Genomic DNA, 18,365 nt, shown 5'->3' on the forward strand with positions numbered 1-18,365 from the left:
ATATATATATATATGGGGAGTGGGAGAGAGAGAGGGGGATATGTGTGTATATGTATATATATATATATATATATATATATATATATTATTTTCTCTACTTTATCATGAAATTCAAGTATCCTAATTTTCAAAAGCTGTATTGAGTCGGTCGAAGCCAGTAGGCTATTAGGATCTTTTAAAGTTATGTTAATCTATTCATTAAAGTTTGGCTTTCATTAGTAGGGTTATTCTGTTATTCACCAAACAATAATTATATTACCATAATTATTACTTAAAATATTTTATTTCTATTTAAACATTTTTAGGTTCTTTAGAATTATTAATATTTTATTTAATTTTAATATGAAAAATAACTTAGAGTATATAATAATAAAAATTTACATATTGTAAATATATATAAATTATATTTTACATATATAATGTCAAAAATTATATTAAAAATTAAAAATGTTTTCTACGTCAAATATTTATTTAAATTTGAATTCTAACATAATTTACTAATTATGTTGTTAAATAAGTACTTGAAGTTAAAATATTTTTAATTGTTGGCATAATTTTTGAAACTAATATGATTTTATTTTTAAAATCAATGAATATGTAAATAATTTACAGATATATTTATCTTCTTATGTGTGATTTATTTATAGCGTAAACAATGTCGATTTAGCACATGTATTGAATAATGAAATTAAAAATTTATATTTCTAATAAAAATATTGGCCCTGAATGTGAGTACAGATGGCCTCTGATATTCTCATCTGAATCTATTTGAAATTTTGATTTGACGATTTTCGAATTTACTAATAGCTTTTTACTTTCACTAGGGTTTGGAGAGGGAAGTGGGAGGATATGAGTGAGAAAGTTGGATGAAGAAAGTAATAAATAGAAAAATGCATGGGGACGTATTTTTCACTACTGAAGATAATCGATATGTTTTTGTCTGTTTGGAACAGCTCATCGTAACACCGATGATAATCGTTATTTTTATATAGGGAAAAAAATTAATTTTTTAGAACTATAATTGTGATTAAATATAAAAGTATAAACGTAATTTACCAATGATTCGTTATTGCATTCCATAAAAAGAATACTAGTCATGTATTTATGTTTTAATTCAATTTAATTTATACGTTTTGTAATCAAATGATATTAGGTTAAAACAAAAAAATACTATTTGAAAATTTGCTTACAGTGACTGCTGGTTTGTTTCAGTCGAGCAAAGGAACTCGTGTTGTCTATTGTCAATCAGAGAAACAAACCAGGAGATGATCAAATACCTGGTACCAATCCGCCTTATCCAGGACCAAGTTCTTCTACGCCACAATCAATGATGTCTGGACATCCAGGTTTTGTAGAAATTATGATTCCTGGACCAAAAGTCGGTCTGATCATTGGAAAGGGAGGTGAAACAATTAAACAACTGCAAGAGAAGTCTGGAGCAAAAATGGTTGTTATACAAGAAGGTCCAGCTCAAGAACAGGAAAAACCATTAAGGTAAATGTTTTTTTTTTCATTTAATATTCAAAGTAGAGTATCCACATTTTAATAACAAATATTTGGTGTAAAAAATGTATATTCACAAATTAATTAACTATAAAAATAAAATTTACAGCAAATAATTATTTGATTTTGTTGGTATACATACAATATTGTAGTACTATAGGTGAGGTATGATGCTTCGAAGTATAACATTTATTCATAAGAAATTCATGCCTCTTATGTGTAAATTTTAATTGGCTAAAATTTATCCAACTTAAAACTGATCGTTAAAAAATTGAAAACTATTTTAAATGCATCGTACATAGAGAAATATATTTGAATACAATATTTGTAACAATTTATTATAATTGATATATAACAAGATGAATATTATATGAGACTCAGTCTTATATTTTAAGAAATATATTAATTATATTCAAAATTTTCAAAATTTACTTAACAGTGACTGTTATAAAATGAAATAATTTAAATTCATTTAAAAAATCTTTTCATTTAAGATATTTAAGATTATTACAAGTATTCTTTAATATTTTATTATATACTTGGTACACTGATTTTTAATTTTTCAAATATTTTTGCAAATTTATATTTTGAATAAAAATACCTATATCTATCAAATATTAAACAAAGTGTAAAATGAAATTGTTTATATTGATTAAATTAATTTATATATAAGTATTAAGATAAAGTACATTTTAATACATTAGATATTAAATGAATAATTCTATGAATCAGTAAATTTTATTTGATTGATTTTTAAACAACTTTTAAATACAGAAAAAATTATTTTACATTAAATACTCTGTTTAATATCTATTCATCTGTTACTAAAGAAACTATTTAATTTATCAATTAAGTACACTTTTGCTATCTTTAAAATTAAAAATTGTTTGAAATTAGATTATGCAGCTAATCAAAAATAATAAATTATATTTATAATATAAAAGAAGTAAAAAATTTCTTTAAAACAACACTATAACATTTGCACTCAGTTGATATTTATGCTCAATAATTTTATATAATTTTGTGTTTATTTTGTGTTTATTTTGTGTTATTTTTTACTAATTAATCAAAACCATCATTTTGGTATTTCACGTTAATCTAATTTCCTAAGAAAAGAGATCTGAATAAGTAAACTAGGTTCCAATATTGTCTAAAAAAGATTAAATTAATAGAATTTATAAATAATTGTAATCTTCATTAAGAGTAACAGATCCAAAACATGTTAGATATTAAATATGTTTAAAATATTCAACAAAATTATAAAATAATAATTATTTATATTTTAATGCTACACTTTTAGAATTACTGGTGATCAACAAAAAGTAGAGCATGCTAAGCAGTTAGTTTACGAATTAATTGCTGAAAAGGAAATGCAAATGTACAGTAGAGGTACAAGAAATTCCTCTGGACATAACTTTTCTGGAAATAACAGCTTCAATCAAGATGGAAGTGCTGATGGAGTTGAGGTAATAAAATAATATTTTAATTTGACTATAAGTTATTATTTCATTTTGTAAAATGTTTAGCGTAACATAGATCGCTATATAACAAAGTATTAAAAGTACATTCTTTTATTTAAAATTCTATAAATAAAATAAATAATTCAAATATTGTATCTTTTAATATGTATACCTAGATATATTAAATATAATCCAGAAAGTCTTTCTTAAATTTATATTTTACAAACTTTGACAATTGACAATATTAGATCAAATTTTTGTTAACAAAGTCAAGTAGTTTTTATATAATAAGAAAATAATGTAAAAATAAACCTTACACAATTTATTTTTACATTATAAATTGCCCGAAATTACTAAGAACAATTGTTTAATGTTACGTTAAATTTTTTTTATTAAACTATACAACTATAAGATATTAAATATTTATATTTTTTAAACAAAATACATTGTTCATTTTTGCTTTTATCTTATAAAACAAAAAATTTTATTACTTAATTTATTAAACCAAATTCGTGTTTCGATTTCCCTTTATAATAAAATAATAATTACTGTTTTTATTTAATTGTATGAATTATATCATCAGAGGTGCTTCATAATATCTCTTATATCTAAAACTTTTTTTATTAAGGATTTTGCGAACAAGAATAAAAATTAGAAAATAATTGTAGCATTGAACTTGTTTAACAAAAGTAATATTGATTAACTTTCTATTTAAAAAAGGAAAAATTAATTAAATACTAAAACTTTCAATTATTTACAAAATCTCGAAAATAACAATTTCAGAATAGTAAAATTAATACTAAATTTTTTCATACGAAATTAAAAATTTTAGTTTTTTGAAGTTTGAAAGCAAAAAATTCATTTCAATTTAATCTCTAATTAAAATATACAAAATAAATTTATTAATTCATTATTATATTAACTAAATTTACTAATTTATATTATGTAATAATAATGTATTAATACAATAAATTAAATAATTTATATGCAACAGGGGACTTGTTCAAAATTTATATGTTTCTTTTTTTATTAATTATAGTATAAATTTATATTAGTGTAATCCAAGTTAATTAATTTTTTTATATCATTTCATATATTGGTAACAATGAAACTAATTTTTATTAAGATAAATATTTTTTAATAAAACAGAATACATGTGCATTTCAACCAATTAGATAGATTTTTAGTATTTCTATTTATTTGTTAATAATAAATATTTAATAATTTGTTAACGTTTTAAAATAAAAAGACATTAGTTTATTGTAACTATATGATTTGCTGAATGAAATAAGCATTTATTGATTAAAAAAAGTGTTTTTATTTAGTACATACATTTTTTTAATAACAACGTTTACTTTTTCCTCGTGTGTATACTTATGTATGTATAAGCATCATGCAAGCAATGCTGATTCTCACCCAAACTCTTAGGTATTCGTGCCGAAAGCCGCGGTCGGTGTGGTTATTGGCAAAGGCGGCGATATGATAAAAAAGTTGCAGCAGGAGACAGGAGCTAAGATACAGTTCATACAGATGAAAGACGAGGGTCCTGGTGACCGTAATTGCATTATCAACGGTAAGGACGATTGCGTCGAGAATGCGCGCCAAAGGATCCAGGACATGATTGACAGCGTCGTGGTACGTTTCGTATCATCCTCGTCGAAAATGCATACATTTATTTACACGTTTGCTGCTGCTGCTGCTGTTTGCCACTGTCGCTGTTATTACTACTGCTAATACGCGATTTCCATTAAAAAAAAAATCTTTCAACCGCTTTATCCATTTTATAATGTATAACAAAAAGCGTTACAAATTAACGAAGCACCTCTGATATATACACATAAATTTAAAATAAAGAGCTTCTTTCAGATACAAGAAATGAAAAATGCGAAGATAATAACAATAATATTTCATATAGATAACTAATATATTGATAAATATTTTTTGTATAAAACATTGTAGAAAAATCTTTTTTAAAACAAAATTTTAATTGTTTTCGGTTAATTAAAAATAATTATCACGCTATTTTTAAAGTGAATTTTCCCACTTGAAAACCTCAAAAATTATAATTTGAAGATGTTTTATAAAAATATATTAAACTATAAAAAAGTTTTTATACGTTTTTACTGTACATAAAAAATTTATAATCACAATTGTTTAGTGGTGGCTCAGTTAATCTTAAAAAGATAATTTTTATAAAAACTATGACATTTAAATATTTATAGTTTTAAAATGCTTGACGCTTGGTTATGTGACATTATAATTGGCATTATATTAATATCATTGTACACGATAACCTGCTATTGAAATTTTACAATGAGCATTTAAAGACATATTCGATCGGTAAATAGAAAATATTTAATTTTTTTTCAATTCCAAAGTAGCATCATTATAATTGTTAGAAAATTAATCAGAATACATAATTAAAATTTTAAGTATGTGCTAAAATAGAAAACATATTAAAAAAGTCATTTTTAGTAACTTTAATGAATTTATTAAATTATTATAATACCAATTTCATAATTAAAAATTAATTTGAAATATGATTAATGAGCTATAAGATTTAATCAAATATAAGGTGGTATTAGATTGAAATATTTTATATAATCAAAATAACTCATTTTTTAAATCTTATAACATCAAAATCTAACAGTTTGTTAATATAAAAAGTTAGTTATAATTACAAAAAAAAATTGAAATATAATTTTTGCTTTTATAAAATTTGATCAACGTAATTCATTCATAATTATATTTATTAAGAATTTTAGGTATGTTAAATAATGGATTCAATACTAATAACTTATTTTAATAATATTAAATAAATATTAATAACTTATTTTTTTCAGCAAAACAAAATTATATATGTGTGTGTGTGCGTGTGCGTGTGTGTAATTTATTATTTATCTAATACACTAGTGAGTAAATAAAATAATAAGAAATTACTTTAAATTATTGAATATGTCAAAATAAACGAATAATCGTTTACAGTGCTTATTTTATTTACTATGCTATTCTAATAATTTGAATATATCAAATTAACGATTTTCATTATGCTTTTCGCATAAATGTATTAAAGATAGATTTTCTAAAGGTTTAACAATACGTTTCATATAATAATTTTTGTAACAATATATAAAAATTAGTTAATCATGACTGGATACTTGATTTAGATAAGGTTAAACATTACTGAATCTATAATGCTTTAAAAATTTAAAGAAATTTATTCTGGAATAAATAGTTTTTTTTTTTTTTTTTTAATTCTCTACGGTATTGAACACATTGGAATTAACTTTTATTTAAAATTACAAAATCTTAATTCTGTATAGGCTGCATTGAACGTGTTAATTAATGTAATGCACTTGAATATTTCTAAATTCAATTCATTATAATTATTTTATCATTTAGAAAGGACGAGGTAATCCACGTGGTAATGGTTTTAATTCTGGTCGACCTAACGAATACGGAGGTTGGGATGGTAACAGAAGACAAAATGATATAGGGAACAAAATTGAATTTAGTTATCCTGTACCATCTAATAAGTGTGGTATCATAATTGGAAAAGGTAATATAAATATATATATATATATATATATGAGTGTAATCTTTTATGAATAATGTTTTAGTTTTATCTTTTTCAAAATATTTTTAAGTTTTAATTATTTTTATATTAAACAACTTTTCATCCAAAACATTATTTTAAAGAGTTTATTAAAAAAAAATTAGAAAAACTAAGAATACAGAATTTAAATGATATAAATTTTACTTAAAATATTTTCAGGTGGCGAAACAATCAAACAGATTAATCAACAAACTGGTGCCCATTGTGAATTAGATAGGCGAAATCCAGGTACAGAGACTGAGAAATTCTTTACTATTAGAGGAACACCAGAACAAGTGGAACATGCAAAAAGAATATTTGGTGAAAAGTTGGGTGGTGGAGGCATGGTATGTATACATGAAACTTTTTATATGTATGTAGAAGTTCATAAATAAACTTATAAAAATTTAAAAATATAAAAAATGGTTATTCTTCTAATTTATAAGAATAACATACTTTGTACTGATATGAACAATTTAAACAATTATTTGTCAGGTATTGGCAAGTTTATTATACATTTATTAGCAATTGTAGTAAAAATTAATAAACAGAAAAAAACATGAAATTAGAAAATCTTAATTGAATTATTATTGAATTATTACAGACTTCAACTAATAGCATATATGGAGGACAAAATACAATGGGTTATAATCCATCATGGAATGCAACTCCAGGTTATCAAGCATGGCCAGGCCAGACACCTACAGGGGATCCAAATGCTGCCAACCAAGCATCAGTACAGATCAATCCAGCAACTGGGCAACCAGACTACAGTGCACAATGGGCTGAATATTATAGATCAATGGGCATGCACAGAGAAGCAGAGATAATAGAACAGCAAACTAAACAGCAACAGCAGCAGCAGGCAACTGGTGTAAAACCAGATATGAATCAACAGTCAGGTAAATTTTTATTAACAAATAATTTACAGAAACATTATCTCTATAAAACCAATTGATTTTTAAAATTATTGATATAAGTTAAATGCACAATTCATATGCAGATTTGATTTTGATATCATTAAAAAGAATTTTTTTTTAATATTTGATTTAGGTGGTGGACAAGCACCTGGAAATCCAACAGCTCCTACTGGACCACAGCAAGCACAACAGCAACCACAACCACAACAACAGCAGCAACAACAACAACAACAAGGTGCTCAACAAAATGGTGGCCAAGCAGATTACAGTGCACAATGGGCAGAATATTACAGAAGTATTGGAAAAATTAAAGAAGCAGAAGCTATTGAAGCACAGATGAAAACTGGAAAAGTAAATTTTTGAAAATATTTTAAATATCAATTTTAAATACATCGATTTGCAACTGCTAAATTAATATTAAATAATGGCCATTTTTATAATAAGTGATTCAATTCTCAAACAACCACAATATATATATATATATATATATATATATTTATTTATTTATTAATTTATTTATTTATTTATATATAGTAAAAATATATAACATCGTGTGTTAAAGCAATTAAAAATTTTCTTGTCAAAATTAAACTAATTACAAAATTAATTATAAAATATATAATGTTAACATTTAACCCATGATTAATTTGTTTTACAAAACTCATATATTTAATTACAATACTTTTTTAATGACACTTATTTATTGAAATACTATTAATTCCTAAAAGCCTATTTATCAAATCTTTAATTATTATATAGCAGGGTGGTGGTATGCAAAATAATCAGATGTCTCAGCCTCAACAGCAGCAACAACAGCCACAAATGCAACCTAATACTATGGCGAGTCAGGGTGGTGCTCCTGGTGGCGGCGGAGGACCTGGAACTGCACCAAATGCATTTCCTCAGCCATATGGTGGTTATCCAGGGATGAATCCAGCCTCAGCGGGTGGTTACTATACACCTGGTGCACAAAGTTCTGGTCAACCTGGCCAACAAAATCCTACGTTCCCTACTGCTACTGGTTATCAAAACTATCAGTATCCTCAGCCAAGCTCTGATAACTGAGACATCAGAAACGGCCTGAGGCAAAATTAAATAACCCAGTAAGTATGATTATCATACTATTTTATAATTCATACCTTCACTTTCTAGACAATATGTGCATTATTCAAGATTTTTTCAATTTTTTTTTCTTTAATATTAATATTAGTTTATATTGTTTGATTTTTCAATTTTTGTCAGTATAACTATAATTATAATAACAATGTTTTATAGTATAGTTTAAATAATTTCATTTATATTAAAATATTTTTAGTAAAAATAATAATTTTCTACATACAAAAGTATTAATTGTTGTATTAAATATTAACATTTGTAAAAAATATTTTAAATAAATATTACAATAAAAAATAAATAGAACTATAATTAATAATAAAAAAAAAATTATATAATTTTTAATGTAATTACTTGTAAATTAAAGAAATTAAATTCTAAAAATAACGTATTTATTAATGTAAATATTAAATTTCTATTTTGTATTTTATAAAAATTAATATTCCATCTGTTATTAATGATTACAAAGATATAAATTTTTATTTATAATAAAAATGCACATTTTTTCTACAAAGTTAAGGAACGGCTTAAGTTTTACGTTTATATCTAGTCTTATTTACTCATTAAATAATGAAAGATTTATAAAAAATTAATTCAATTAAAATAATGCATTTTGTCATGTTAATCAACTTATCATTATTTAATTTTTAAAATAATTATTTCGATACAGTTTTAAAAAATAATTTTTAAAAGTTATAGCATTGTATTGAAATTTTGATTTAAAACATTAAACAATGATAAGTAATTATTTATCCTGCTGGACTTCTCAATAATCGATTTTATTATTTGATAAACATTATTTATTATGTAAGGTAATCAGTCTAGTAATGAAAGCAAAACTTTAACAAGCCGCTTAAAGGAAATAGAGTACCGATAAAAATTTATATTTTATTATTAACTAATTTATATTGCTTATGCTGTTAAGAATAAAAAAATACAGTAATGTCTTAACTTTATAAGTATTGATGGTAACTTTCTTAAAAAAATTAAATTGAGTAACAAAAAATAATATATTTTTAATTATATATATTAATAATTTCTTGCGTGTATTTATGTGCAAATATAAATGCTGTTAATTATGATATTAATTAACTGTTATTCAAAGTTCAAAATAAACTTACAAGGTTGAAATTAATAAAATGAAAATTAAGACATTGATACTCGACTTTCTCTTTATTTAAAACTTGTGAGATAATTTGAAGTAACACAAAATATTAAAATTTTCGTGTAACTACTAATTAACTACATATATCTATATTGCATAATAAAATCAATGGTGTAAGATTAAGAAATTATATTTAAAAATATTGTAATAGAACATACAACATATATCCGATGTATACAACCTTATTTCAGGAATAATAGACAAAAAGGATGTTTTTTCAATATATTTATATAATATGTGATATGTGTGATAATAAATTATTTTAATATACTAAAAATCTCATATAATTATGTATTACTAATATATGCATCTATATCTATCTATATATACATATATATTTATTTATATTACACCTTTGAAATTTTTAATCATGTACATTATAAAGCTATACTATTTTTTACAATAATCCTTTATTTATTTCCATACAGATTACAGATAGCTTTCCAGAGGGATGTTTTTAATACCTGCAGTACTCCCATATAAATATATACATATGAATATAAATATACATGTATAAATATATGTATATATTTATACATGCAAAAAATGATGATTACACATTTGGCTGTTGTTTAAAGAAAAACAAAAGAAATCAAGCCTGAGAAGTCACCTACAGTATCTGTTTTACGCTTTATTTATAGTATGAGAAATATTATTGAATGATTTTTTTACACATTGTAGGATACCCATTGTTCTAGTTTTTAAGTGACATAAGAAAATTTTTGAACCGACCTTAGGATTATAAAACAAAAAAATTTAATTTCATATAATATGATCAGCAATATCATGTTTGTTTTATTTTTTCAACAATTATGTTTGTGTATTTCTACCTAATCCTGACTTTAACCAAGTGAGTCATAAAGTTCTGCAGGTAGAAGCAGCCAAACCTGGGGGTGTGTGCATGACCAGCAAGATGACATTATCTTTTTAATAACTTATGCACTGTTCATGCTTTGGATTAGGGAAATTTATTAAAATTATTTTAAAATTATTAAATACAAACAATTCTTTTCTATCTCTATGAACTTTGTTACAATTCACGTTACTATTATAGATGCTATGCATTAGTCACTAATTTTCATGTCTTTAAAAAAAGTCATATGAATTATGTCTTCTGTCAACACTAATGTTATACTGTATATTACTTACCATAACTTAAAAACATTGTCAATCACTTTGCGAAACATTAAATAAATAAATAAAATGTATAATTAATTATTGTGCGTTATATTGATGAAAAAATACATTAGTATTTTTAAATTTGCTTCTAAGAATTTAGGTTTTCCTTGTTCTATTTTACTTTTTATTTTTTTTTAATTTTTTTTATATCTTAGCTTATAAAGCTAAGCTCAAAATTTCAGGTTTCAAGATGGACATTTCTTTTATTAACGAAAATTCTTCAAAATGTAAGATTTTATATTTATAAATATAAGTGAACAATAAGTTAGTAAATTTGATTAATTTTTTTTCACATTCCTCATTGAGTACTAGTAAATATTACTATTTATACTTATATTCAAATTTTTATTCCTTTTTTCGTGGATTTAAAAATATACCTGGGAGGACTAAATTAATAAGTAATTATTTAAAAGATGATTTCTGAATGATTTAATAATTCACTATAAAGTTCAGAGTTTATTTTAAATTTTCAGAATATTTGTGATCAACGCTGAAGAATTTAATGTATAGTTAGATTTTAAAGCTGATGATAATTGTAATCAACTATTTAATTTAATAACGTTAAAGTTTTTTATATATATATTTCAGTTATTTCTGTTTCATTTAAAGCAAACGAATTTATGTAAAAATTAAAATTTCAATAAAGTTAAACTTTACCGAAATATATTTTTATACAATTATTTTTGTTGAATGATAATATCTTATAAATCGAATTAAATAATTTTTATAAATAATGCAGAAATAGTATCCAGCAAAGTAAGATTGATTAAAATATATCATATAATTAATTATGTATTTGGAGTAATAATGTTTGTAATATGATTTCATAATTTCATTGATTCTATCATTAAACATTCAAAGTTTTAAGGTATCTTGTGATCTATACAACAAATTGGAAAATAAAAATATATTTAATTTTAGTTTTTTATTAGAAAACTACATATTACTAACAATATATTCTAAAAATTTATTTTTAACACCCATAATTTTTAGACATTTTCATTACAAAGATATCAGTATATGCAATAAACATAATTAAAATGTACTTAAGTAATTCATTTAAAATTATATGAAATACATTGAATCATATAATAAATTTAGGATTATATATCTAAATCTAATAAATTATTACAAATATAAAGAAAAAAATGTTTAATATAAATTAAGTTGATCATTATTGTTTTTTATTATAGATGAAAACTTAAGTAATAATATAGCATTGTCTAAAAGTCATAAAGTAAATATAATTGTGTTAAAGTCATTTTGTTTATTGTCAAATGTTATTTTTTTACAAAGAAACTTTTAAACATTTTCAAACCTCTGTTAAAAAAATATATTTATTTATATTAAATATTAATTTACTCTTTAATCTATAGAATATAAAAGCGTATAATCGTTACATTTATGTAAATTAATTTTTTAATTAACTTTTCTATATTCATTTATAATTGTACACATTTAATTCACTTTAATGTTAATTTTATGACAGAAATTAACCTTGATGTAACGGAATATTCTAATAATGTGACAAGCATGGAAATATTTTGTTTTACATAGTTATCCAAGTCAGGGATTATAATTACTTTTGAACAATTATTGTTTTAAAATTAATATTTTTTAAAAGTATATACTAATCTATGATTTTTCAATAGTAGACAATAAAGCGGGTATATTCTTTATATTTTTTAATAAATAAGTATATCATAGATAATATAAGTCACATGTAAAATTGTTGCTTTTGTAGAAAGAATTTCTAAATAAAAATGACTTAGAAATACTACTACTATGATTAATTAAAAGTGAAAATATTAATTTAGCAATATAATATATAAAATAATAAATTTTATTACAGATGCTTGTTTGGCATATTTGAAACGCAAAAAATTGCTTTAATAATTATATTAGGATTATGTAAAATAAAATTTCATACAGAAAATATTTAACTTTAAATATTTTTTGTTCGATTTTTAATGTCAACAAAAATTTTTAATAAAAAGCTTGCTATGTAGAATATTTCAGACATTCAATTAAAATTTCTTTTTTATTTATTAAGATATTTTTGAGAATGTTATTTTGTAGGTTGATTAAAGAAAGTGACATTGAAAAATATGCATCGAAAATTTTTTGTTATATATGATACTTATGTATGATTATTATTTGTAAACATACAAAATTGTCAGATTATATTGCAAGCTCATTTTAATAATTAAGTTTTACGATTCCATATTTATATGTACATTCAGTTTGAGTTAATAAAGTTATGTATAAATATTTCCTAATGTAAATTCTGTACTCATATTTTGGCAATTAGATCTAATATAATTTATACTAAAATTAAATTGCCTAAATTTGATCGAATAGACATCAGTAAATATTGTAAGTTATTTAACCACTCAGAAAACAAGTTTTAATTTTAAATCTTCTCAGAAAACAATAATTTTAAAACAAAACAAGTATATAAATTTTTTTATGCATTAAACTGATTTGTATATCCTAAACTCAATTAAATGATAAATTTGTATCATAATTTTAAATTTAGAAATACGTTTTAAATTTTGTCATTTACTTACATCAATATATTGATGTGATTATACATAAAAATTGCCATATTAAGATTGTAATAGCTTTTATATTATTATAAAATATGAAGATTAATAAACATATTGATACTGATATGTTGAAGATATAAATTTATATAAGTCATTGTAAATCTAATAATTTTTAAAACTAATAAAAGTTAAACTAATTGAATTAATAAACTAAATATTTATTTTAAATATAATTTCTAAAACACTAAGGATTCCATTAAATTCTATATAATTTTTACTCATTGTAATAGCTATTACATTGTGTAGAAATATTTTGAATCTAAAATAATATTAATAATAGAAAATATTAAAATTAGTTTTTTTACATAAATAGCTTGTTTCCTTCACTACTTATAAAGAATTTATGTCCTAATGAATATGTTATATTTATTTTATATACAGTTTTACATTTTTAAATTTAACTGTATAATTAATGTACTCAATTATTAAAATAATTTTAGCAATTAATGAATCATTTAGAATTATGGTAAATTATCCAAAAAATAAATTTTATATAATTTTTATTTAATTAATTTGGCTTTTTCAAATAAAATTGAATTTTCTACTTTATATTGTATATAAAATATTATATAATAAATAATGGATACATAAGATTTAAAAATGTTTGGTTAAATTGAAAAAAAATTAACTCATATTTTATTTAGTAATATGTTTTTAGTAAACAGTATTTATAAATTGAATGAACTAAAATGAATAATAAGTGAATTTAATAAAAATTATTCTTTTAAAATGAGATTCTTGAGATTTTCTTTTTTAAAAGGCATAACATTTTTATTTATAATTTACTACAAAAATACTTTTATAGAAATTATTTTCCATATACATACAAAAAAATTATCAATACTGTTACAATATTTTTCACAATATTTAAAGTATATATGAAGTACAAAAACATCCATATATCCACCATATTTTAGATCAATCGCCCAATAAGCAAAACGCTATATCTACAATCGATGTTTAAATAATGTTAACTGTCATTTCATACTGAGATATAGCCGTAATACAATCAGTGATGGCACTTATTTAAGAATACTATATTTCTCTATTAAAATTAATTGAGACATTTATCCGTTAATCTCAGCAATTAATAAACAAGTATAAACTCTCAAACTTTTACACTTTGTTTACATAGGTGGACCATAAATATTATTGATTTGCTGATTACATCTTATAAACGTAGCACGTTTTGGCAATTCTCTTAATCGAGATGCCCCTACGTAGGTACAAGCTGAACGCAAACCACCAAGCATATCTAATATTGTTGATTCTACAGCACCTTTATGCGCCACTTCAACAGTTTTACCTTCTGAAGATCTTTAACATAAAACAGAGAGAATTATGTACATTTAAAAAGTACTTTTAATAATAATAGTAAACATTAATATGTATATATATATATATATATATATATATTCAGACAAAAAATATTTGTGAAACTTCTTTACTTTATTTTCATTTTCAATTTTCATAAAAATATCATTTTATAAATATAAATGAAACTAGGATACTTCGATTTTTATTATTAAAAATATTTTTTCAATATTTTATTCTGTTTTACCTATAGTCAGCAACACCACCAGCATGCTTTTTCATGGCTGTGTTGGAAGCCATTCCATAAAATAGTTTATATTTTTTTCCATTTTTTTGAATAGTTTCCCCTCCACACTCATCATGACCAGCAAACATTCCACCTGCCATAACAAAATCGGCGCCAGCACCAAATGCCTTAGCTATATCTCCTGGGCAAGTGCAACCACCATCCTAATAAATTATTTTAATAGTACATAAATTGAAACATAAAATTAAAGCAAGGATTTGAAATTTGAAATTTTATATCATATGAATGATTATGCAACAAAATTATTGGACTTTATATTTACACCGCTAAATATGCAATGCTTGGATAGATAATTTGTACACATTAAAATAAAATTTGAAAATACTAGTTTGTTTTATTTAAATATTATGAATCTTTATATAATGTTTTATGTATTAGTTATATTATTTTGAATTCTGCTAATATACTTACAGAAATAATATGACCTTTAAGGCCATGTGCAGCATCAGCACATTCAATTACTGCACTTAATTGAGGATACCCAACACCAGTTTTCATACGTGTTGTGCATACAGATCCAGGACCAATACCTACTTTAATAATATCTGCTCCTGAGAGAATTAGCTCTTCTACCATTTCTCCAGTTACTACATTTCCAGCCTATGATACAGTTTTTAAATAAATTCTTCTAAATTTTACTTAATACTAAAAAATTCTAAACATTAATATATTTATTATTGCCTTACAATTATTGTATGAAATGGAAATTCTAAGCGAACTCTTCTCACATATTCTACAAAATGCTGAGAATATCCATTGGCAACATCTATACAAATAAATGTTAATTCAGGAATAGTTGCTAAAATCATTGATAAGCGTTCAAAGTCTTCGTTTCCAGTTCCTGAACTAGCAGCTACATTTTTTAAGCACTCAGGATTGCGAATAGCAAAGACTTTCCATTCATCTGCAGTATAATATTTATGAATTGTTGTAAATAGGCCATGCTGAAAAATTTATATAAATGAAAGATGGTGATATGATTATTATCCCCTAAAATAATATCATTAATCTAATATTCTCACAAAAAATTAAATTTAATTTAAAATATCTAAGTTACCTTAGACAGTGCTTTTGCCATTTCAAAAGTTCCAACTGTGTCCATATTTGAAGCCATCACAGGTATTCCTTGATAAGCCAGCTTGGAATTTCGAAAAGTAATATCCCTAAATAAATCGACCTAAAAATAAAAAAAAATACAAATACAGTGATGTATAATAATGAAATATCCATCGCGTAGAAAAAAATTTGAATAAAAACAAAATAGCTTTGTCAACAAATGAAAGCTCAAGCTATTTTTATATAGAAGTATTTGCAAACAAATTTATTCTGATCGTATGCAAGAGTTAAAGGGTAAGAACACGCATAGTGTTGTACAATTTATATTATATGCATCATAGTTGCGTGATAAAGGTGTAAAACGAGATTAAAAAATAAATCAAAAATTGATTCCACTTCAAGCTTGGCGCTTGAACTAGGTACCTCACCCGAAAACGTTCACGTGATTAGATGCAATAAGCGATACAGTTTTTCCATTGCGCTCAAGAAATTTCCACCCGTAATATATATACTTACGTCGAATCTGCTTTTGAGGGTGCTTCTCTTCGGTCTGAGCAAGACATCCTTAAAATCGAGCTTGATATCGTTGATGATGTTCGGCATTTTCGTTAACGAACGTAAGCTTATTAAGAGCAAAGGGTTGTCGACAAAACACCCAAGGAAAGCACCCGCAAAAGTCACAAGACGAAGACACACGGTGTAAACTACACATATACGCGACGCGCATGAGCAAGCAACAGCAGAAAGCACTCAATGCTTCATCGAGCTCAGGAGTTTGCCATTTTATATTAAATAGTCAAGGTTATGAGTAATCAAGATTGTTGACAAGCGCTTAAGAACTTTATGCGAACGAGGATCGTGGCTCGTTGTTGGCCGTTGATATCATTAGTCTTCGGTCCTTTTCTAGATGTTTACTTTCAAGAGTACAAAATCTTTAATGCTATTTAGTCAATCCGGAGAAAAGTTCCGGGCTGGGAACACTTAACTCAAAAGCCATTACTGCTACAAATACGCATACCAAGATTAATAAGCATCACATGCAACTAAAGACCAGTTCAGTGCTTGCAGTTCGTAACCTATAGTATTATCAATTAACTTTACAGTTAAACAAAATATCCTTTATCTATTTACTCTCAATATTTAAATTACATAGTATACGCGTTTTTATCCTTCTGAATGAATAAACAGTTGTGTTAATTTTAGCGCAAAAATTATTATCGATTTTAGACATTACTATAGGCCTCATTTATTTATATACTCAAACAAATTCTCTAAAATTCTTGTAAACAATTGACTTATGAATTGTTTCCATCCTGACAATTATGCACATGCGTGTAATTAGAACGCGCGATTTTTTAAATACAAGTTTTTAAAAGAATGCACGTAGTATGTAATTACAAAAATATTCTTTTTGCTTTTCAACCAAATATAAATTAATTTTTCTAATCAACTTCCTAGAATTTATGTCAACACGGGCCACGATAATAAAGAATTTGTGTAGTGAAGAAAATGTAGTTCTGTGTTTAGTAATTCGTTGATATGCACTATATATATATATATATATATATATATATATATATGTATATATATAACATGGAACATCCTAATTACAATCATATCTTATAAATTTTATACTAATCATATTATTGATAAGCATTTTTTAATTAGTAATAATACCATAATACTCTGTAATTGCAAATATCATATTTTTTGGAGCAAATACTAAATAACAAAGCTAAAGACTTGAAAAAAATAAATAAAAAATATTTTTCATGAATGTGAATATATATCCTAAAATACTGATTATTAATTAATACAAGCATATGGCTAATTTAATAAATAATGAGAAACATTATATATAATAAAAACATAAAAATAAGTAGTATTTTAATATAAAATAATTCTATATTTAACTATATAATTAAAAAATCATCAGATATTTGTTGTTATTTTAAAATTAAAACCAAAATTAATAGATAAAGAAACTAAAAATATAAAAAGTAAGAGATTATATGTAATTTCATGAAAAAAATTAAATGATTTTTTAAATTAAATTAATTTATTAATTTATATTTGTTATATATCATTATAGTTTTTATGAAAATTCATCAAAGAATTACTTAAAATTATTTAAAATTTAGTTA

General features: G+C 23.4%; 2 protein-coding genes across 6 annotated transcripts in view; one reads left to right on the top strand and one right to left on the bottom strand.

The window, feature by feature from the left end:
* Psi (P-element somatic inhibitor) overlaps nt 1-15,655 on the top strand; it is a 20,486-nt gene extending 4,831 nt beyond the window's left edge. For 3 of the 5 annotated variants that reach the window (XM_011502769.1, XM_011502764.1, XM_011502767.1), the window contains 9 exons: nt 1,213-1,494; nt 2,804-2,969; nt 4,392-4,598; nt 6,366-6,522; nt 6,739-6,905; nt 7,163-7,460; nt 7,612-7,829; nt 8,238-8,581; nt 10,185-10,971. In XM_011502769.1, coding sequence (XP_011501071.1) covers nt 1,213-1,494; nt 2,804-2,969; nt 4,392-4,598; nt 6,366-6,522; nt 6,739-6,905; nt 7,163-7,460; nt 7,612-7,829; nt 8,238-8,543 — 1,801 coding nt within the window. In that variant the 3' untranslated portion in view covers nt 8,544-8,581; nt 10,185-10,971. Of the gene's footprint in view, nt 1-1,212; nt 1,495-2,803; nt 2,970-4,391; nt 4,599-6,365; nt 6,523-6,738; nt 6,906-7,162; nt 7,461-7,611; nt 7,830-8,237; nt 8,582-10,184; nt 10,972-15,578 lie in introns of those variants that run through there. The other 2 variants (XM_011502765.1, XM_011502768.1) reach the window with 2 other exon arrangements.
* Nucleotides 14,366-17,264, bottom strand: LOC105364755 (GMP reductase 1). Its single transcript, XM_011502763.1, has 6 exons — nt 16,738-17,264; nt 16,223-16,342; nt 15,852-16,109; nt 15,577-15,765; nt 15,106-15,308; nt 14,366-14,861 (listed from the first exon to the last, which is right to left on the bottom strand). Exons 1-6 carry the CDS (start codon nt 16,822-16,824, stop codon nt 14,672-14,674), a joined length of 1,047 nt encoding a protein of 348 aa, XP_011501065.1. The 5' UTR covers nt 16,825-17,264; the 3' UTR covers nt 14,366-14,671.
* Between the last annotated feature and the right edge of the window lie 1,101 nt (nt 17,265-18,365).

Source organism: Ceratosolen solmsi, unplaced genomic scaffold, assembly GCF_000503995.2.
Source record: "Ceratosolen solmsi marchali unplaced genomic scaffold, CerSol_1.0 scaffold15, whole genome shotgun sequence".
NCBI classification, from domain to species: Eukaryota; Metazoa; Arthropoda; class Insecta; order Hymenoptera; family Agaonidae; genus Ceratosolen; species Ceratosolen solmsi.

Coding starts and splice junctions, on each gene's coding strand:
- LOC105364755 (XM_011502763.1), bottom strand. CDS start 16,824: ATGCCGAACATCATCAACGATATCAAGCTCGATTTTAAGGATGTCTTG. Junction 16,110..16,222: donor TGGCAAAAGCACTGTCTAAG/GTAACTTAGATA, acceptor TAAATTTTTCAG/CATGGCCTATTTACAACAAT. Junction 15,309..15,576: donor TTAAAGGTCATATTATTTCT/GTAAGTATATTA, acceptor ATAATTTATTAG/GATGGTGGTTGCACTTGCCC.